General features: G+C 39.0%; 1 protein-coding gene across 5 annotated transcripts in view; it reads left to right on the top strand.

Annotated features, from left to right (window-relative positions):
- Positions 1–23,437, top strand: part of Usp3 (ubiquitin specific peptidase 3) — a 76,536-nt gene that overhangs the window by 10,055 nt on the left and 43,044 nt on the right. For 4 of the 5 annotated variants that reach the window (XM_057766711.1, XM_057766710.1, XM_057766712.1 and 1 more), the window contains exons 2-3: positions 12,244–12,304; positions 16,837–16,968. In XM_057766711.1, coding sequence (XP_057622694.1) covers positions 12,244–12,304; positions 16,837–16,968 — 193 coding nt within the window. The remainder of the gene's footprint in view (positions 1–12,243; positions 12,305–16,836; positions 16,969–23,437) is intronic. The other variant, XM_057766714.1, reaches the window with a different exon arrangement.

Here is a 23,437-nt window from a genome sequence, read left to right as displayed (position 1 = left end):
TCTTAACAAACCAACAACATCCAACTTTTGGTTTTTGTTAAGTATTAATAGCTATTTCAAAAATTAGTTAATACTTGAAGAGTTTGCATGTGATTGTTTAATAGAATATTAGAGGACTGGAGAGGTGGCTCAGAGGACCAACCTGTTTTCAGCCCACATTGCAGGACTCAAAACAGCCTGCAACTCCAGCCCCAGGGATCTAATGCCCTCTTCTGGACTCTGAGGACATCTGACTTCCTAAGGGCATAGACACATGTACATGATAAAAAATACAAATCTTTATATAAATTGGAATGTTGTCAAAGCCACAGAGAAACCCTGTCTCGAAAAACAAAAACAAAACAAAGAAAACCAAAAAAAAAAAAAAAAATTGGAATGTTGTGAGTCTTATTTGGGATCATTCAAATAAATATATGCCCAATTTGTATTTTTTTCTATTTTTTAATAAATGGTCTCATTACTTTTAGAAGAATAAAATTTCCCAGCCTAGCAGTAAATATAAGTATGGGAAATTTTTCCCACTTTGTGCTTTTGCAATAATCTTTGTTACAAAACCAAAAGAAACTACAAAGAAATGTAAAATGTAGGTTGTTCTCTGAAGAAAGTCTCATACTAAAAGGTCTGTAAATTTCAGGGGCTGGGTAGATGGGTCAGAGGCTAAGAGCACTCACCATTCTTCCAGAGGCCTGGGTTCCATTCCTAAAACACACATGTGGCTCACAACCATCTTATAGTTCCAAGGGATCCAATACCTTCTGGCCTCAGAGGATACTTAATGCATGTGGTACACTGACATACATGCAGATAAAAACACCTACACACATAAAATATTTTTAAAATGGGGTCTGTAAATACCATAATTATTTTGCATACTTATAGGAGGGAGTGCTTCCTAAATATATGTTTTTTCTTACAATCTGTGTATTTTATGTTGTTTTGAAATAATAATTGTACAGTGCTTACACTGACTTGATTCATTTCTCTTAAAGTATCATTACTACTTAACTATTTTCTTGCTTAGATTGTTGGCAGAGGCATAGAATTTTTGTATCAGATCTTGCTATATTAAATACATAGAAATAGATATTTATGCCAGATTTTCTTAAGTGATTCATGGCTTTTGTTTTCATTCTCTATATATAATCAGCTTCTTAGGGGAAGTTATTTTTGAAACAATTTTAAACTCTTAGTAATTTTTATGTAGCTATTTGAGTCTGGCTTTCCAGATAGGAACGTGTCCAATTTGGACTCTTGATTTAGTAATCCTCTATGGCTTTAATGGTTTCAACCCCCACTCTCCATTACTGGTTCCCACTTAGGTGGAGACACATGCAGGATTTAAGCTAAAGACTGGCAGAGTAGATACAGTCTTACAGATTTTACCCCCCAGAATAGGTCTGAACAGCTCTGAGTTGTGATAGAAGAAATGATAACAATTTGTTTAATATGTTACAGTTTTGAGAATGTGGTTTCATACAAATTGTTTTGTTCTATATGGTGTTGAAAACTGATTTTAGAAGTCCCTTTGAAAAATAGAGTAAAATACTTGAGCCATTTGGGCAGTAGGCCTTCTGGATCAGTTTACCTCAATGTGGAAGTCAACAGGACCAGATGCCCTCTTTTTCCTAGCTCTGTAGGTATCTGGGTTTGTTAGCATATAGATGACAAATTTTGGCCAGCTTTGAAATTATATTTGCTATAGTAGAAAAGGATAAATTAGTGCAAAAGTAATAGGAATTGAGTAAGTGACTTGGTTCTAAATGATGAACTGATATTTGAGATTTTATGCTTTGTAATAGATTTAAGTCCCCCCCCCCATACCCTTGTTACAGTGTTTGGGATCTGATCCAGGATCTTGTACACACTGGGCAGGCATTCTACCCCATTTTGGACAGTTTTAAAATTAAAATATGATTTGGGCAAGTTCATGAATTGATATGACTCTTATACCCTTTTATAATAATTGTTTTCAGAAAATAATGCATATATACACAGTTGTTGGTTAATAAAATCAAAGGGTTTTGAATTAGAAAAGCAGTTTCTTTCTCTATTCTCAGGCCTGCTGTTGGCAGCCATCTTCCAGCTCTGCTCCGTTCGCGTGTTCTGTTACCCGAGCACTTGTCAGAACTCACAGTTATTTATCGATTTGAGGCCTTATTCTTGGCCCCCTTTCTGTAGTAAATGAGAACTTTATTGTTTACTATGCTGTTACCTATCTTCACTTCTTAACGTAATTAGATAACAAATTTTGGTTAATGTAGAGACTAATTTTTCTTTAGTCATTGTCTGTTTTAAAATTATTTAACTTTAGACATGTTTTCTTCCAAATGTTCTTATAACTCGGCCAAGGGTGGTGGATGATACTGTGTCTCTGCCTCTGTAGCAGGCTAGCTAATCGCCCTTTTCCTGAGACCTATCCAGAACCTTCTGTCCTGTGCTCCCATCTGGGATAATTGGATTCTAGGGTCACTGGGCAACTTTGCTGTGGTTCCCTTTGTTCTCTTTATGTTAAGTCTCCTGTTGTCCAGATCCCAGATTCTTTCTTGGTTTATTCTTTTTTTTTTTTTTTTTTGCTTCAGTATGTTACTTAGGTCCCTTCCCATGGGTGGTTAGTTTTTGACAATTTGCAAGTCTGGCATTTTCGTCCTATCTTTAAAGTGAATACTTTGCTACATGTGGATTATTAGAGAAGAATTCTCCAGTTGAAAGGCATTGTTCCTTTCTTTATTTTTATTTATTTGTTTTTTTTTTGGTTTTTCGAGACAGGGTTTCTCTGTGGTTTTGGAGCCTGTCCTGGAACTAGCTCTTGTAGACCAGGCTGGTCTCGAACTCACAGAGATCCGCCTGCCTCTGCCTCCCAAGTGCTGGGATTAAAGGCGTGTGTCACCACCGCCTGGCTCCTTTCTTTATTTTTAAGTTTACTTTGTTGCTGTTGGAAATCTGATACCTTTTTAGTTACATCTTTCAAATACATCCTTTTATTTTTTGCCTAAGTGCTCTGAAAGTTCAGAATGTTATGTCTCTGGATACTTCTCTTTCATTTCTGTTAAATACTAAAGAGACTTTAAAAATTTTTGTTATTACTGTGTGTGCATGTATGATATGTGGGAGGTGCCTGTGTGTGGAAGTTAGAGGACACCTTTGTGGAATTGGTTTTTCTCATTCACATTTATGTAGATTCCAGGGGTGGAACGCGGGTTCCCAGGCTTGCATAAGTGCTTTCACCCTTTGAACCATCTTGCTGGCATTCAGGAGGCTTCAAATTTCATACCCTTAAGTTAAAAGTGTGGCTATGTGTGTGTGTGTGTGTGTGTGTGTGAGAGAGAGAGAGAGAGAGAGAGAGAGAGAGAGAGAGAGAGAGAGAGAGAGAATGTGTGTGTTTTAAATGTGATCCATTTCTTTACTGAAACTTAGTCCTGTTTTTTGTCTTTCTGGAACCCTATTAACTGAACACTAGGTAAATTATATAGAGCTTCTAATTTTCTTAGGGTTTTTTTTTGTTTGTTTTTGGGGGGTTTCTGGATGTTTCCTTGAATTTTTTCTTTTACTGTTTCTGTTGAATTTTGATAATACTTTTTAATTTTCAGGAGTCCTTTCTTGGGCTGGAGAGATGGTTCAGAAGGTAAGAGCATTGATTGCTCTTCCAGACGTCCTTAGTTCAATTCCCAGCATCCACATGGTAACTCACAATCATCTAGAATGAGATCTGATGCCTTCTTCTGGCGTTCTGGTACACATGCAGGCAGAACACTGTGTACATAATAAGTAAATAAACCTTTTTTTTTAAGAGTCCTTTCTTATTCCCTGACCATTCCTTTTAGAAAATCCTGTTTCCATTTTGTAGTATCTTTATCCTTCTAGGGCTTTGAGTTTGTTTTGGTGGTTTTCTGTGTTCTCTAAATGGTTTTATTTTGGGGGGGGGTTCCCTTTCCCTTTTTTTCCTGGTGTTGGAGATCAAACTTATGGCCTTGTGCATACTAGAGACTCTGTTGTCAGCTACGTACTTAGTAAGAAGTGTACCTGGTGCCCTTGGGTGTCAGAAAGGGCATCGGATATCCTAGATAGAACTGGAGTTGTAGACAATAATGAGCTGCTTCGGTAAGAACAATAGCTGCTCTTCCTGCTGAGCTGCTCCAGCTCTATCCTTTGTCTTTTTAAAAATGATGGCCAGTGAGATGCCTCAGTAGTTAAAGGCAACTGGTCGTGCAATTCTCATGACCTGAATATGATCCTTGGAGCCTATAGACAAACACACCTGAGCCGTGACACATCACATTCCATTAATAATAACATAATTCTTTTGGATTAGAGATTTTCTTTAAAGATCTGTTTTAGCCGGGCGGTGGTGGCGCACGCCTTTAATCCCAGCACTCGGGAGGCAGAGGCAGGAGGATCTCTGTGAGTTTGAGGCCAGCCTGGTCTAGAAGAGCTAGTTCCAGGACAGGAACCAAAAGCTATGGAGAAACCCTGTCTCGAAAATCAGAAAAAAAAAAAAAATGGGCTGGAGAGATGACTCAGAGGTTAAGAGCACTGACTGACTGCTCTTCCAAAGGTCCTGAATTCAATTCCCAGCACCCACATGGTGGCTCACAAACACCCTTAATGAGATCTGGTGTCCTCTTCTGGCCTGCAGGGACATATACAGGCAAAACAGTATATATATAATAAATAAATCCTTTAAAAAAATCTTTAAAAAATCATAGAGACCCACATGTTGCACATACACTTAGAAAACTGAATAGATACCAAGGTATATTTCACTGAATTATATTGGTTAACCAAGATCTAGTATCAGTCCCAGATGCCTCTGAGTTTGCTATATTTCAATAGTTTTGGTGTTTGTTTTTCTCCAGTATTTTAAATGTTCTTACATTTTTTCTTTTGTATTTATTTATATGTATGAATGTTTTGCCTGCATGTATGTACACCACATACATGTCTGGTGCCCATAGAGGTCAGAAGAGGATATTGGATTTCCTGGAACTGGAGAATAGGGATGGTTATGAACCACCATGTGGATGCTGGGAACCAAACCTAGTCCTCTGCGAGAACAGCAAGTGCTCTCACTAGCTGGGCCATCTCTCCAGCCAAGTACTTAAATGTTTGAGCTGATTACCATCTTACTAAGGTGTTTGAACCTTTTTATGTTGTCTTTCATGATGTGCTTCTAGATATATTTCCTAAATATTACAATAGATATGTCTGATTTTAATTATTCCAATACTAAGATAATTTTAACAATTTTGAAATAAACTTACTAAAGTCAGGTTATTTTATTTCATTTAATGTAGCTTTGACTATTTAAGTCAGGCATAGGGATTTCTGAGAGACTTTTGCTGGCCAGTGCTATATATTAGAGATTCTTCTGAAATATATCTGAAAATATGTTTTTAGGGTATTTTTTGTTTGTTTGTTTGTTTTAGGCAGGACAGGGTTTTTCTGTTTAGCTCTGACTGTCATAAAATTCATTTTGTAGATCATGAACTCACAGAGCTCTATCTACCTGCTGCCTCCTGAGTGCTGGGATTAAAGGCATGTGCCATCACTGCCTGGCTTGTCCCATAGCCATGTCCCATCTGGTGGTAAACAAGCAGGCCCTGAAACCAACTGTTGTTGTGTTAAAGCAGCAGGATTAAAAATTATTTTTTTGTCAGCTCTAAAAATCAATGCTTGGATCATTAGATACAAGACTCTAGTCTGTTTGCTTGGAGTCTACAAAGAAATAGTTAAATTCCTGTAAAGGTAATTGGTCTCTTCCCGAAAGGAAGGGTTCTTTTGTTAGGGTTGGGGGTCATTGATCAAGGCCCAATTCAGTCAGCACAAGCAGAAGTTCTGATCACTGTGTTTTCTGATAAGAATTCTAAGAGAAAATTTCTTATCTACCCTCTGCAATGTGACTTGGTACCTTTTCTCAATATGGCATGTCCACCTTGCTTCTCCCTGCTTCTCCCTGTGACTCCTCAGACTTTGCCCTTCTCCCAGCATTCTCACTTTGGATTGCCTGCCTAACCATACCCTGTTCAGCTGTTGGCCAGTCAGCTTCTTTATTAACCAATGAGAGTAGTACATATTCATAGTGTACAGAAGGATTGTTACACAGCACTTAGGTTTTTTTTTTTTTTTTTTTTTTTAAATGTAATATAGGGAGACATTAGGAGTGATGTGTTGGTAGAGGCTGCTTGTTCATTTCCCGGCTGCCCAGACCAGAAATAATCACACATAGAAACTATATTAATTGCAATACTGTTGGGCCAATAGCTTAAGTGGATTGCTATCTAGCACTTTATCCTAAATGAACCCATGTCCATTAATCTGTGCATCACCAGCCTGGCGGTGGTGGCGCATGCCTTTAATCCCAGCACTCAGGAGGCAGAGGCAGGTGCATCTCTGTGAGTTCGAGGCCAATCTGTCTCGAAAAACCAAAAAAAAAAAAATGTGCATCATCATGAGGTTGTGGCCTATCAGCAAAGTTTCAGCAGTCTCTGGCAGAGGCAGTCTGTCTCCTGTGGTGGCTACATGGCTTCTCTCTGAAACCACCCTCTCTCTCTCCCATATATACACACACACACACACACATATATATATTTATTCCAGCCTGGCTATATTCTGTTAAGCCATTGGCTGAAAGCAGCTTCTTTGTTAACCAATGGCAATAAAACATAGCATACAGAGGGGAATCCTACATCAGTAATGTTTATACTTACTAAGAATTAATCACACCTTAGGGCTGGGAACACATGTGACATTGAGCTTTTGAGTATAATACTGTTCAGTACAGAAAGATCCCCAATGGAAAGCAAGTTAGTTCAAGATAGACTGCAATGCCTTAACCTTCACTTCCTTCTCATGCCTTTGTTGGACAGCTTCAATTCCTGTTGGTGGAATTCCTTAAAGCTCCCTTTCTCACTTAACTAATAGTGCTGGGAATGCTGTTGACTTGATTGGCAAATGGAAGATACTGCTTGTTGCTGGGTGGTCATCCATCACTGTATCCTTGTAATTCTAAAAAACGGTGTGCTTTGCTTACAGATGTGAGTCAGAAGACACTTGTCTAGGTTTTCATCAGGCAGAGTATCTGTAGTCAGAACATCTTAACTGACGTGTTTCTGGGAAAATGTTTGCTCCTCTGTGCTCCCATAATGTCATTTCCTCTGACCCCTTCAGTGTAGGTGTAGGCTTACAGTATGTCTCTTTCAGTAGTAAGACTTCTCACATGGTGGCCAATCTCCTCTTGAGCTAGCATTCCAAACAATAGCAAGGGGAAGTGATGAATTTCTTAAGACTGGATTTGCATGAATCACTTTGTCATTTTTAGGTGCCCAGGGCAGTCCCAGAATCAGGAAATGAGAGGCGAGGACTCTTTTTTTTTTCCCCCCCGAGACAGGGTTTCTCTGTAGCTTTGGTGCCCGTCCCGGAACTAGCTCTTGTAGACCAGGCTGGCCTCGAACTCCCAGAGATCCACCTGCCTCTGCCTCTGCCTCTGCCTCCCGAGTGCTGGGATTAAAGGTGTGGGCCACCACCGCCTGGCGAGGCAAGGACTCTTAATGGGAACAACCACAGAATAATTAATCAGAAAGGGAAAACTGTTATAACAAATGCTTAAGCAACTTTACTAATGGGTAATTTACTTATCTAATAATTCAAGAGAGACTGATTGCCAGCCTGGAAGAAGAAAAGGACAAAGGTAAAAGGAGAAGCATGGGGAAGGTTTTCAAGAAGACTGAGCTGTATTTCCTGTCTTTCTCGCTTCGGCCCTGAGTGCTTGGTTCTGCAGTCTTCCCTTGAATCTTTGCCTGGCATGTCTGCATGCTTGTCTCCACTCAGTCCTCTCCAGTCCTCCCTGGCTCACTATTCTGGCTCTGGCTGCCTCCTGGTGCTCTAAGAACTTCATGTTGTCCTCTGGAAACGTAATAGCTATAGAGCATTACATGCCTGGCTCTTAATTTCCAGGAAAATAGGTTAGTCTGCATCATAATTCTACTTATATTTATAGATCCTTTATGATGAATTGTAGTGAGGAGCTGCAGGCTGCGCCTTGCCACCCAGCTAGCTTTACACCCGAAATAACAACACACAAATTGTATTCTTTTAAACACTGCCTGGCCCGTTAGTTCTAGCCTCTTATCGGCTAATTCTCACATCTTGATTAACCCATTTCTATTAATGTGTGTAGCCTGATGAGGTGGTGGCTTACTGGGAAGATTCTAGCCTACGTCCATCTTGGGTCGGAGCTTCATCGCCTCTCTCCAGAGAGGAGAGGCATGGCGATTGCCTCACTTCCTCCCAGCATTCTGTTCTGTTTACTCTGCCTACCTAATTTTCTGTCCTATCAAAGGGCCAAGGCAGTTTCTTTATTAACCAATGAAATCAACACAAAACAGAAGACCCTCCCACATCAATGAATGATGCGCCTTATCCTTAAATTTTAAGAGGACAGTATTTTTTTTTTTTTTTTTTTTTTTTTGGGTTTTTTGAGACAGGGTTTCTCTGTGGTTTTTGGAGCCTGTCCTGGAGCTAGCTCTTGTAGACCAGGCTGGTCTCGAACTCACAGAGATCCGCCTGCCTCTGCCTCCCGAGTGCTGGGATTAAAGGCGTGCGCCACCACCGCCCGGCTAGAGGACAGTATTTTTACTTTGGATTTTATATGGAATGTGTGCACATGCTTCAATATTAAATACTTTGATTATATTTTTACAAATCCATAGTTAAAATATTCAGGTTTTTATTTACTACTAATGTTTAAAAATTATGTCTGCTAGTGTAAATTTAGAGTGTCAATATTTTTAAATTTAGAACATTAAATTTGTTATGAGAGAAGAAATGTAATTTTGAAACACTGCAGACAGTATAGTTGAGAGTGAGAGCAGGTTCCTATGTCTCCATTCCCCACACTGTTTTTTTTTGGGGGGATGCGGTTCTTTGAGACAGGGTTTTTTGTATAGCCTTAGCTGTTCTTGAGCTCCTTCTGTAGACTAGACTGGTCTCAAGCACAGAGATCCATCTGCCTCTGCCTCCCCAGTGCTAGGATGAAAGGCGTGTGCCACTGCCTATATTATATAACTGTTTTTAACATTACTGTCTATCTGTCCAGACTTTAAAATGATTTCTTTGTGGGTGCAGACACAGAAGCATGTAGCTTTTAAAATTATTTTTATTTTATATGCATTGGTGTTTTTCAGCAGGAAATGGGAAGTTATAGAGAGTTATGAGCAACCATGTGGGTGCTGGGGATAGAACTTGGGATCTCTGGAAGAACAAAACAGCCAGTGCTCTCTTAACCACTGAGCTATCTCCTCAGCCCCAGAAGTTAAGCCCCATAGTTAAGGTGTCTTTTAAAAACAGAAGTGAAGCCAAATGATGTGATACTTTGGCACAGTTCCAGCTACTCTGGAGGCTGAGCAGGAGAATAAGCCCAGGGAGGGGTTCTAGACTAGTTTGGACAGCACTATGAGATACTACCTACAAACACAAAATAAGGGTCAGCAACCAAAACATGGCTTTCCTACTCTGGTGACTTAAGCCTGTAAGTCAGATACTTTGGAAGATGAGTCAAGAGGATTGAGAATTTGGGGCCAGCATGAGCAAATAACTAAGTAGTAAGACATGGAAAAATAGCATGTTTTAGACCTACTTCTCAGTACCGTATGAACCGGAGTTCCTGCTAGCTCCACAAATTAACAAAATGTGTAACTTTCTCATGCCTCTTGAGTATAGTTCCTACCTCCTGGGATTGTAAAGGGTTAAATGGGGTGATAGTCATAATAGTTTCTGGCACCATAATAACAGTGGGTGCTATAGAAACATTAGATCACTATAAATGAACTTTATTTTGAAGAAGGGTATTGTTTGGGATACTAAAATTTTTAGAGTGTTTCAGGTTTAAGATTGTGTATGGGGGTAAAGCTCTGTGTTTCCCTGTTGCATCAGTGTTTGTGGTAGTTTGAATAGTGATTTTTAAGTACTTCTCACCCCCTCCACAGCCCTCCTGCTGTAGTGAGGTGCGTTACTTATAGGCAGTGAGGTAGAATGCTTGCCTCAGATGATGGAAGGTGGGAAAAACATCTGAAAATCATTGGGCTTCGAAAATGATACTATAGTAGCACTTATTCTTTGGTTAAACCTCTTGTTTCCCTTAGATTAACAATAATTTCTTTTAAAAAGAGGTTGGCCGGGCGTTGGTGGCGCACGCCTTTAATCCCAGCACTTGGGAGGCAGAGGCAGGCGGATCTCTGTGAGTTCAAGTCCAGCTTGGTCTACAAGAGCTAGTTCCAGGACAGGCTCCAAAACCACAGAGAAACCCTGTCTCGAAAAACCAATAAATAAATAAATAAATAAATAAATAAATAAATAAATAAATAAAAAGAGGTTGGCAGACCCATGAAACAAATACAGCTATTGCTTTATGAAATTTTGTGTTTTCATGCTGTATAAAATATTTGTATTTTAATAAATAAGAAAATCATCGGAAAAGGTTTATTTATGTGTATGTAATATGTTTGCTGTGCACCCATGTGCATGCCTGGTGCTCTTGGAAGCCAGAAGAGAGTGTTGGATCCCCTAGAACTAGTTACATATCTCTATAAGATGCCATGTGGGTGCTGGGAACTGAGTCCTCTGCAAGAGCAGCGGGTACTCTTACCTGCTGATCCATCTCTCCAGTCCTTGTTTAAGCCTTTTAAGAAGATTAGGTAGAAAGTAAAATTGGAAGGTTTTATTTATGAAGGAGGTGATGTGAGTGCATTTCCCTCTAGTTCTAGCCCACTTTAAAAATGTTAGGTTTTAGAGGGCATGTTACTCTCTGCTCTCCATCTCCCAGTGAAGACATTCATGGTGTTCTCCTCGTCTCTGGTCATGATGGGAGAGCCAAAACTAGAATCTTAAGTATCTAGGGCTCACCTTTATTATTATTATTTTTTTTATGAGACAGGGTTTCTCTGTGTAGCCCTGACTGTCCTGGAACTTGATCTGTAAACCAGGCTGTCCTCAAACTCACAGAGATCTGCCTGCCTAATTCCTTTGAGTACCGGAATTAAAGGCGTGCACCACCACTATCCAACTGGTTAAGATCTTAACATGAAGTAAGCTTTCATGTTATGACCTGTTCTATTCTTAAAGTGATTGAGAGTTAAATTTTTATTATTACATGTTGGACTTTTGGGTAATTGAATGAGGAAATGAAAAACATGTTTTTGAAATGAGTTGCTGGGAATCAAACACAGGACTCCAGCATGTTAGGCAAATGTCCTATTGCTGAGTCTTAACAGCCCACCAAAAAATTGTAATTAACACTTCAAAACTGTAATACTTTTAAACTTAAACTTTAAATTTAAAATTCTAACTTCATAGCTGTAACACTTCAATGAAAATAATTTTCTTACATACACCATCATCAAGAACATTTCATTTGTCATGTTTTCTGCAAAATACTTTTATTTTTTTTGGGGAGGGGGGGTTTTTGAGACAGGGTTTCTCTGTGGTTTTGGAGCCTGTCCTGGAACTAGCTCTTGTAGACCAGGCTGGACTTGAACTCACAGAGATTCGCCTGCCTCTGCCTCCCGGGTGCTGGGATTAAAGGCGTGCGCCACCAACGCCTGGCTTTTTTTTTTTTCTTCCGAGACAGCGTTTCTCTGTGGTTTTGGAGCCTGTCCTGGAACTAGCTCTTGTAGACCAGGCTGGTCACGAACTCACGGAGATCCGCCTGCCTCTGCCTCCCAAGTGCTGGGATTAAAGGCGTGCGCCACCACAGCCCAGCTCTGCAAAATACTTTTAGAAAACTAGGATTAGTCTTAACTGTGACTTAAGGTTATTCCTCTTAACTAAATAAAGGAAGAGTTGCTATTTACAGCTGTATATGTCCTAAATGGCAAAGATATGTGATTAAAAGGGACTTAAAAAGAAAAAAAGTACCAGATGCTTTTAATGGGAAACCAGCCTATTAACCTTTTGCCATACTGCAAAAGAGAATAAGTAATAAAGGGAACATGTGTACGTATGTTTAATTTGTGGCTAGGCCATTTTAGTTGAATCAGTTAAAATGTACAACATCATGGGTTGCATTTAAATTCTTTTTGATACAATTTTAGGTAGACAGTCATCTGTGTAAGCTCACTCCTCAGGTGTGATTCCTGACGTCAAAACACCTGCGCAGTGGTGTCATTTATAACCACAGGATACCACTAGAAATTTGGGAACAATGGGAAATAACACAATCCAAATGCTGTGTTGTATTTTTCTTTTTATTAGTGTGCAGGTCCAACAAAAGCCCCTGGGTCTGTTTGACTTGTTCAAGTGTCCACTGTGGAAGGTACGTAACATATTTATTATTTATTACCCTACTTGCCTTAAAAAATTTGCCCAAAAGCTTTATATTAAAGTGTATTTAATACTTTTGTTAATCATAGCATGCCATTTTGTGGTGCTCTCAGGTTGAACACTTTGTTGTCTGATACAGAAAGGGAAAATCTAGGAGGATTTTATGCTTTTATGCAGAATTAATATTTGGTGATTTAGACAACCTACTAGTAATGTTTGCTTGAGAAAATCAAATAAGGACATTTAAATCTTGAAACAAAAGTTTAGCAAATGATTTTTTTTTTTTAAAATCTTTTTAGTAGGGTAAGATTTAAGCCCACTTCAAAGTAGTTACTTGATTCCCATGTTTTCATTATGTCAGCGTAATCAGCATGAAGCCAGTCTTGTTCCACTTGTTATCTGCCCTGTCTACTTTCTTTATTTACTTGAATCAAATTCCAGATAGATTTTTCTGGGGAAGAAAATCCTAAGAAGAATGAAATATTTACAGATAATGGAATTACCTTTGGAAGTGGCCTGTGTATTACTTACTCCTGCCTGAGATATACCAAATATTTCACTTAAATAGTTTGCCTCTGAGACGGGATGTGGCTCAGTTAGTATAGCACTTTGTTGGTATGAATGAAACCCTGGGTTCTGTTCTTAGCACTGCACAGCACTTAGTGTGGTAGTTATTTCTGTGCTCCAGCTCTCAAGAGGTAGAGGCAGGAGGATCAAAAGTTTTAAGATTATCCTTGGTCATGATCAGTCTGGATTATAGGCTATCCTTAGTTACATAAGACCCTGCTTAAAAATCAAACCAAACTGAAACAACATTTTGCTTTCATGTAGATTCAGTAGCTCCCATTTCAGCCCTAAGTATGTCTTTCCAATTGTTGGTTTCAAAATGCCATTACTCAGGCAGATCTCTGTGAGTTCGAGGCCAGCCTGGGCTACAAGGGCTAGTTTCAGGACAGGCTCCAAAGCTACAGAGAAACCCTGTCTCAAAAAAGCAAACAAGCTGGAGAGATGGCTCAGCGGTTAAGAGCATTGCCTGCTCTTCCAAAGGTCCTGAGTTCAATTCCCGGCAACCACATGGTGGCTCACAACCATCTGTTAATGAGATCTGGTGCCCTCTGCTGGCCTACAGACATACACACAGACAGAATATTGTATACATAATAAATAAATAATTTTTAAAAAAGCAAACAAAATGCCATTACTTAGATATTTCAATAACTACTTCTAACTGTAACACAAGGACATCTCTACTGTCATTTAGCTTTAGAAATCATCTAGTCTGAGAGGTGGGCATGGTAGTTCATGCCTGTAATTCTAACAACATGGGAGGAGGATTGCTGTGAGTTCTAAGACAGTCTAAAGTAAAGGATGAGATTTTTGAGCCTGACAGTGGTGCTGCACACCTTTAATCCTAGCACTTGGGAGGCAGAGGCAGGCGGATCTCTGTGAGTTTGAGACCAGCCTGGTCTACTGAGCTAGTTCCAGGACAGCCAGGACTACCAAAAGAAACCCTGTCTTGAAAAACCAAAACTGAAACCAAACAAACAAACAAAAAGAAATCTTTCAAAAAATAAAGCAAACAAAATCCAACTAACCACCCCTCCCAAAAAAGAAAGAAAAAGGTGTGTGTGGGGAGGGGGAAGGTCTACTTTGAATATCTTTCAGTAGTCGCAATCAGCTAAATCATAGGGATTTAAGTTTATTTATTTGGGATATTTCCCTATTGTTACTTTAAATCCTCATTGCGTGAAGAAAACATTTTTGTTGTTCAAATATCTTGATTTTTCTCATTGAGTGCTGGAATTGTGTCCTTCCCATGAACACTTATGAGTACTTTTGGAAAAATGCTGTGTATCTTAATTGTGACTGCTGTGGTTTCAAAATCTCCAGGATCTGGGAAGTCTGAAAATGCTTTGTACAGATAATTTTTTAAAAAGATAAGTAGAAGCACTTAGATTCTGCACTGAAGAGGTGTACTACTTTCCTAGCTCTGAGAGGTGAGGATGATAATACAGTAGATACGACTCCTCTAGATGCAGCAGAGTGTGCCGTGTCTAAATGTGGACGGTCGTATGCCAGTGGAAAGAGCAGAACATTTTGAGGGAAAAAAAGGGGAAAGATTAATGTTCTTGACAAATAGGAAGCAACAAACAGTTCTCTGGGCTTTGGAAAAGTAAGTTGAAATTTTCTAGACTCTGCATGTTGGATTATTTGTAATCAAAGGCAATTTCAAGTTTAGATTTTTTTTTTTTTTGAGTTTTGGATACAGGGTTTCTCTGTGTGTAGTCCTGGCTGTCCTGGAACTCGCTCTGTAGCCTCAAACTCAAAGAGATGCACCTGCCTCTGCCTTCCGAGTGCTGGGATTAAAGGCATGCACCACCACCACCCACCTTGGAAGTACTTATTTTTATGTACTCTAGCTTTATACTGTTAACTTCTGACTAGTGTGTTTCAGAAATTGCCAAAACATTGCTAATTTTAATGTCATCCCTCAATAATTATACTTTTATCACTGACCTTTATAGGGACATTTAATTTTACTTCTTTTATCAAGATTTCTACTTAGTATATTGGGCTTCACCGTGACATCTTCATGCACAGATGTCAGTCTCCTTTGTTTTCAGTCACACAGGAACAGTTTAAATATAGAGGACATTTGGAAACCGCAGTATTATAACCGAAGATCTTCTCTGTGTACTGTGTAAAAGGATCAGTTTCCAAAGCCCTGTAGTGCTTATGGCATTCATTATTGTTGTTGTGAAGGCATTCTTCATTCCTGTTCTTCATGGTGTGCGCTAAAAAGATAGCATATGAAGGAGGTTACTGAGCTCACACAGGCAGTTTATTTTTCAGTTAAAGAGCAAGTGCTCCTAGCGTGCAACACACTCTATCAGTAGTGCTTCATGGGCCCAGGCTCTAAGCTACTGGTTTATTATTCTGAGTAAACAGTAGTTAAATGTATAAGGGAACTGCTAATGAAGTAACCACACACACTCATTTTGAGTCAGGATTATTTAATATAATTGCCCAATACTCCATATGATACATATACTGTAACCTCCATGCACAGGTGAGAAAACAAAGTGCAGAAAGGTTACTTACTGACTTCTGTGGCTAGTGTGTGAAAGGCCTGACTTTGAAAGGCTAGTTTCTAAGCATGTACCCTTAATTGTTATTTTATTTTAAAACTAAATCTACTTCTGGAGACAGAGGATCTATGGTTTTAAAGTCTAGGGGGAAAAGGTATAAAAAAAGAATGATTGAATTCTGAGTTGAGGTTAAGGGTATAAGCTTTCCTGGAATGTAGAGAAGGCTGTACTTGAACCTACTACATACTACCACTCTGTCCCCAAGGTAAGTGCAGCTCCCTGAGCAACTGTGGCACCTTATAGTGAAACTGCCAGCTCGCTTAGTCTGTATTTTGGTGCCAGTGATTCAACATTTGTTTCACAACTTGAGGTTTTAAGTAATTCCTGTCTTCAACAGACTGGTTGTTTTCAAAGAACTGGGACGTTTTGTGTCCTAAGGGTTTTCTAGTAGAGGTCAGGAACAGTATTCCACAGTCTGGGAAAACTGTAGATGCATTTGGGTGCAGCATGCATATGGATGTTTACTTTGTTACAGTTCTGCTGTAATAAAATGATTTATGAGGGCTGGCGAGATGGCTTAGTTGGTAAAGGCACTTGCCACCAAGCTTGATCCCCCCTGGGTAGACCCACTTGAGAAGAAGGGAACCTTCTCCCAGGGATCATATTCTGGTTTCTGCTTGTGCACCATGGCATGGAACCTCCCCCATCAATAAACACAATAAAACATGGTTTATTAAGCTTGAGTTGACTGAGTGATGATGGTGCACACCTTTAATCCCAGCACTTGGGAAGCAGAGGAATATGGATCTCTGTGAGTTTGAGACCAACCTCATCTACAGAATGAGTTTTAGGGCAGCCAGGGGTACACAGAGAAACCCTGTTATCAAAAAACAAACACAAACAAAACTCCTGGAGAGCCATAAAACTGGTAGGAATACAACCAACTGTTGGCTGTTTGTTCACATGGAGAAATTTGTTTTTCTGAACGTAAGTTGATTTTTGTTTTTGTTTGGATTGTTCTAAACAAATGTGTTTCTATGAGTGTCGCTGATGAGGCCTTCAGAGGAAAGGTCCCATATCCAGGAGAGCAGAAACTGCCTTACTGACTTTCACATTGTGGGTGCAACTCCAAGCATATGGCCCTGCGAAAGGAGGTTGATTAGGTTTGTCTACAGAGTTTATTTACTTATTTTTTTATAATAACCCAAGCTGGGTGTTAGGATTTTTTTTTTAAATCTTAATAAGAAAAAGCTATAGGAAAAGCGTCAACATAGAAGTTAATAGTGTAATGCAAATAGTAGTTAAATAAATAATTCACCACATGACTCATTTCTTCAAGAGTTCTCATTTTAATTTGGTTAACAATTTCATCATCTTTTACTACTTTTAAAAGCAATATTTAAATTAAAATAAAAATTTCATTTGACTTTGTAAGGTATGTGAACGGCCATGCAAAAAAACATTATGAAGATGCACAGATAACCTTGCCCAACCATAAGAGGTCAGAAAAGCAAGAGAAAGCTCAGCATACAGTGTGTATGGATTGCAGTAGCTACAGCACATACTGGTAAGTTGATATTTTCTGGAGATGGCATTGTCTTAACAAATGTGTTTTTATAAGTTAAGTTTCTTTGTTTGAAAGATTGTTTCGATAGTCTTCCTTACCTCATTGTGGTTCTATTCTCTTCTACTTCCTGAGAGGTAAATGTCAAGAATTTAGTGTTACCAACTCAGCATTTCAGGCTATTTTCCTCTGAAAGTGTAAGATACTTTACAGGGTTGGAGATACCCATACCAGGTGGTGTATGCCAGTATTCCTAGCATTCTGCAGGCTGAGCTAGATCCTGTGTCCAAAAAGTATAGTTTGGGAGCCTTGCTGTATCCTTGTGATATAATGTACATGTCCATTTCATGTAAATGGTAGTAAAGTCATGTCAGTTTTTTGTGGCTACTTAGGAGTGAGTTATTCAGGCTGCAAGTAATGTTCAGCAATTTCCTTCTCATGCAGTATATGCAGAGGAACTGGAATTTGCAGTTTTAACTTGTGTGTGAAGCAGTTTCTTTTACCTGATCATAAATTATGATGAACAGTTTTTTTAGTTGTTTTACTTTCAATTCTTAGAGTTGCTGACTTTGTGGGGAGACATTTAGAAGACCCTTCTAGTCTTATTTGTATTTACTAAATATTCCTTGAATGTTACATGAAGGCAGTATTGATCAGAAATGGATATTTAAAGTCCAAATATCCTCGTTTATTGACTTGCTTTTGGTGAGGGGTTTGAGACAGGATTTTGCTGTGTGACCCAGGCTGGCTGAGTTTCTGTCACCACACTTGTTTCCAGGGGTTTCTCCGAGACCCACACTTTCTGTTGAAGGGCATGCGTCTGTAACTAACTGTAGGAAGACGTCCAGCAAAAGGAAGAAAATTAGACTAGTGCTTTTCCATGCCTTTTAATGTTTTACAGGTTTAGCATAGTTAAAATTTGACTATTGAACATATCTGTTCAAGGTTTAACAAGTACTCTTTGGTACTTGAATGATAGAGCGGTAGGGAGGAGAAGCTTAGAGATGTGTGCAGATTCAGTAATAGTGTTTTCTGAGACCCAGGGCAGTGTGGAATACTCCTTCCTACCACAACTAAGCATTAGCCAGGTTGCTGCTGGTGCTTGAACCTGGCCAGGCCTTATAGAAGACTCTACCCCAAGTCATATCCTAGCCCTCCATTAATCCCTGCCCCTTTTTATATATCAGAATGGTACAGCTTCTTGGCTTATAGAATCATGTATTCTGTGTTTATAACCACTGCTTTAGTGACAGCAGAAATTCAGGTCATTCTTGAATGTCTTATCTCCCCATCACAGTCATAGGTCATATCAACCAGTGTGGTGAAGGTGCTGACAGCATTCACTCTTGATTCCAGTTAGCAGTGTGCATGGGATGCTCAAAAGGGAGCTTTGTCAATACAGTTGGATCTGTATGCTGTAAAAAGCTTGCTGGTGATTTTCTTGCTATTGGTAAAATTCTGAGGAAATGGCAAATCTTTGAGGAAATTTCAAGGATCAGCTTAATGGGTTGAAATTGTTTTCATAGGCCTCTATAAGAACATCTATTATATATTTTATTGGCTTTGCATTTTTGTTAGTTTGACATTGGAGTTTAATTTCTTTTACATTGCTGTAGCATGCAAAGGTAGTAGGCATCATTTCATGGCTGAATTGAATTAGAAAATCTTGAACCTTGGTGGAGAATGCACCCGGGAGTGGCAGAAGCTTTTTGGCCAATTGCCAGTCTTTTGTGTGCGGTTGAACAGAGCTGTAAGTGTGTAGATACCAGAGCTTCAGAAATGCAGGAAGGAAGCTGCAGCTGGAGGGGTCACATTAGCTGCATTTGTAGGCTTGAGAACAAAATGCCAGGGAACCACACTGCAAATTACACTGACATGTAAATCCCCCAAAGGAATTGGTGATTGATGTGAGTTCATGAAGCTTTGGTTGGAATTAGTTTTTTTCCCATACTTTAACTGTTAGAGAGAAACAGATTTCTCTGAGTAGGGGTATTGTGTCATTTCTCAATGTTGTTTAGGAAGTTCCTTGTACATCAGGTTTCCAATAGCTAGACTGAATGATAATGTTCAAAGGTAAAAATACTTGAATATTTGATTGTTAAGCATTTTGACTTCAGCTCTTATTCCACTTCCCCTGGTAGCTTACCCAGATTGAACCTAGCTCAGGATTACACATGCTCAGCAAACACTACTGATTTGTGTCCCGGTCTCTTTTTATTTTTATTTTTTATTAATTTGAGACAAAGTTTTGCTAAAATATGCAGGCTGTCCTTGATCTTGGTCAATAGGAGCCCAGGATTTATCCTCTCAAATGGCTGGGATTACAGGTGTGAGCCACTACACCCAATTTTGTGAAGCCCTCCCCACTCCTTTATGGTTGGTGTTATAAGGTATTCTGAGGCTAACAGTTGTTATTGCCTGTGTGTGTTCATGTGTGTGCATTTACATGTCATTCCATAGTTGTTCAGATGTCATTGCCTACGTGCCATAACCTTGTTGTTTGGAGACAGGATCTCTGGGATTTAGGTTAGACAACACTGTCTGCCCAGAGGTTCAAGGGGTGTCCTGTCTGCTTCCTCAGGGCTGGGGTTACAGATATCCCAGCTTTTACATGGGTATTGGAGATAACACAGGTCCTTGGACTATGTTCTTTGCCAACTGCACCATTTTCCCAACCCCTGCTTACAGTCTTTGTCTTTGTTTTCTTTTTCCAAGAGTCTTGCTCTGCCCCTTCCTTGCATATAAAGTTATCACTGAAAATTCCTTTTTTCTAACTCCAGTTACAGGGGATAATCTCTACTGAACTCTAGCTTCCAGGACACTGGTCATTTCCTCATGTCAGTCGTTTATAAATCTCCTTGGAGACTACAGAAGCCACCTCGTAGATCTTTCTGTTTTCCTCTTTGTCTTATGCAGACTAAGCAGTATATGTTTGAATGACGAAGGACTGGGTCAGGAGCTCAGTACTGAAACACTTGCCAAGTGTGGAAAGCCTAGTTCAGTCTCTAGTACTGGGGCGGAGAATATTTGGTTAGCAGTCTTTTTTTTTTGTTAACATTTATTTATTTATTATGTATACAATATTCTGTCTGTGTGTATGCCTGCAGGCCAGAAGAAGGCACCAGACCCCATTACAGATGGTTGTGAGCCACCATGTGGTTGCTGGGAATTGAACTCAGGACCTTTGGAAGAGCAGGCAATGCTCTTAACTTCTGAGCCATCTCTCCAGCCCCTATTAGCTGTCTTTTAAAATGGGAAAGGATGTACCAAATCTGCAATATTGTGTCCTTTGGTCATCAAAAAGGGCTGAAGGCGCATGACAGAAGGCAAACACTTTCCCTTCTGCGGATAGGCAGGGAGCCCCTTTTAATTCTGATGTTAGCAGAGCCTCCAGAGAGAAGACATATACTGTAATCCTGACATAAGCAGAGGAGAGAAAGCATATACACTAATTCTGATAGAAGAGAGCCTCCAAAGAGAAGGCATATACGGTAAAAGTTGTGGTTTGGCACAAGCCCACTCCCTGAGAAAATCCAGCTGACATGAAACAGATAAAGGATGATTTCAATAGTGAAAATCTTCTCAAAATTTTTATATAAAGACCAATTTTCAGTTTATTGTTTCAGTTTATTGATCATCCTGTTCCCTTACTGATACAAATGGAATTATATGTGGTATACGTTATTGTAGTTGAAAAGAAGCACAAATTAAAATTAGTTTTATGTAAATAGACATATGATGGCAACAGATTAAAAATACCAAATAATTCGTTGATATCTGACTTAGTCAGCTTTAATCCTTGTGAGCAGTAGCCGAATGAGAATGAAGGATTACGAAAAACATATTAAAATTACTAGAATGTCTTTTTACCAAAAGCATCCCTTCAAACTAATATGAAATAGGAACTCATTCATGTCTAAAACTGCTTGTATTTCAGATTAATTTTATTTTTATGTTATTATTAAAAGATAAAATTATTGTCACATAAACTCTTTAAATAAAGATTTGATCCCCCCCCCCTTTTGATATTTTGAGACGGTTTCTCTGTGTAGCCCTGGCTATCCTGGAACTCACTCAGTGAACCTTGAACTCAAAGAGATCCACCTGCCTCTGTCTCCTGAGTGATGGGGGATTAAAGGCATGTGCCATCACTGCCCAGGTTGGCTGGTTTCTCCCCGCCATCCCTCCCCTCCCCTCTCCTCTCCTCCCCTTGAAGGTAGGGTCTAGCTTTGTGGTCAAGGCTGGCCCCAAACCCATGCTTTGTTCCTGAGTATTGGGATTGCCTCTCCTCTCCTGCCGCAGATTCCCTCCTTTTCCCTGAGGGATGGGGAGGGGTGGCAGGGTCTCTTCACTGTGTTGTCTGAGCTGGCCTGGACTCCTTCTGAGTAATGGAGATCACAGCATAGACACAAGCTGTCAGTGTTTTAAAGAATGGAAAGCAGGGAGAGATTTACTTCAAAATTGTGTTTTGAAGTTTAAAAGGAAACTTTGTAATAGAAGCGACCTCAAATCATGAAAGACTTCTTTAATAAGCCAGTGCTTATCTGATTTTAGCAGAGGATGGGTATTTTATCTGAGTGTACTCTCTTCATTTTCATAATTGGAAATTTGAGGCTAAGACAGTAGAATTTAATAGAAGAATTTAAATATACTCTTGATTTCTAAAGACTTTCTTTTGAATTTTAACTTCAAGTTTGAAATATGAAGTTAGTAGAATGTTAGCTGCATTTTCTTCAGTATCTGTCATTTATAATAAAGTTTTGGTTCTACTTGTAAATATCAAAATGTTATGCATTTGAATGAAAAAGGTGCTTTCTGAATTCTAGCTACTTTCTTTTGTGGTATTTAACATGCTTTTTATGAAGTGTTTGCTCCTTCACCATTGGTTAACAAAGTTGCTTCCTTTGCATAATGGTTCCTTCTTGTTTCAGATGAATAAAGAATCGCTTCATTAGGTATATTTACTTAGTTAATCAAGAATTTGATGTGAAACCTTATGGCATTAATAACTTCCAAAATACCATCAACAGCAGTGGTGAAACAAGCAAATGCTGTGTGGAGAACATTAAAGTTAAGAAAGAGGTGGACATTGTCTCTGGTTTGGGGTATGGCATGTGTGTTATTCAGTATAGTAGCAATTGGGAAATTAAATGTCATGAGTATAATTGAGAAATTCAGTATTCTGTTTTAATTTATTTTACTAAGAAGAATTTAAGTAGCCCCATGTGGCTAGGTTAGTACTGGATAATTTAGCCTCAGCATATCTGAATTTAACACTAACTAAATTAACTTTATGAAACTAAAAAAACTTTAAGGAAGAAATCTGATAGAAGGTCCAGAAAGAAACCAATTTCAAAGTAATCTTTGTTAATTAAAATAATTGCAAATAGAGCTGGGCAGTGGTGGTGCACACCTTTAATCCCAGCACTCAGGAGGCAGACACAGGTGGATCTCTGTGAGTTCGAGACCAGCCTGGTCTACAGAGTAACCCTATCTCAAAAAACAGAAAACAAAACAAAACAAAATAATGGCAAATAACTGTGCCTTAAAAATAAAACTCATTAATATATTTTAATAGTTAAATATTTAGTAAGTTAATTCCGCTTGTCAGCCAACATTCATTTTCAGAGAAGCATCAGATTATTTTATCTTTTTTTTTTTTTTAAAGATTTTATTTATTTATTATGTATACAACATTCTGCCTCCATGGATGCCTGCAGGCCAGAGGGCGCCAGATCTCATTACAGATGGTTGTGAGCCACCATGTGGTTGCTGGGAATTGAACTCAGGTCCTCCGGAAGAACAGTCACTGCTCTTAACCGCTGAGCCATCTCTCCAGCCCAAATTATTTTATCTTAAAAGCAAAAAAATGTATTTTATAAGTATTGAAAACCAACCCTCATTTTAATAAAACTGCTGTTACTAAATATGTTCTCTAATTTAAAAAAATTCAGTTTTAATTCATGCATATATGTATGTGTCTGAGTGTATGTCACGTGTGTGCAGATGCCTGTGGAGATCAGAAGAGGGATGGCATTGGATTCCCCTAGAGCTGGAGTTAGAAGTGGTTTGTGAGCCCATCTCTCATGGGTGCTGGGAACTGCATTTGCTTCCTCAGGAAGAGCTGTCCTTCCAGCTCTCCAAATATGATTTGTAAATGTTATTTTTCATTTTAATATTCAATTTACCTAATTTTTCTTGTTTTGTTTTTGTTGTTGTTTTCCCTTTTCTACTAAATAATGAGCCTTTCTCCTTCTAAAAGATAGTCTGTTAACAAGTAGAGCTCACATTTACTTGAAGAGTCACTGAAAACCGCTAAGGAAAAGATCACGTGAGTATATATATGATAGCTTAACAGTTGGTTTAGGGATACAGACAGTCTGTGGCTTCTGGAAATGTTAAGATTTTCTGAATTTTGATCTCCTGTGCTGTCCTACTTTCTCCTATCACAGTTTCTCAGAACAAGTCACGG

The sequence above is a fragment of the Chionomys nivalis genome, chromosome 4, assembly GCF_950005125.1.
Source record: "Chionomys nivalis chromosome 4, mChiNiv1.1, whole genome shotgun sequence".
Lineage (NCBI taxonomy): Eukaryota > Metazoa > Chordata > Mammalia > Rodentia > Cricetidae > Chionomys > Chionomys nivalis.
Note: the sequence above shows the minus strand (reverse complement) of the source record. Positions and strands in the feature narration are given on the sequence as shown.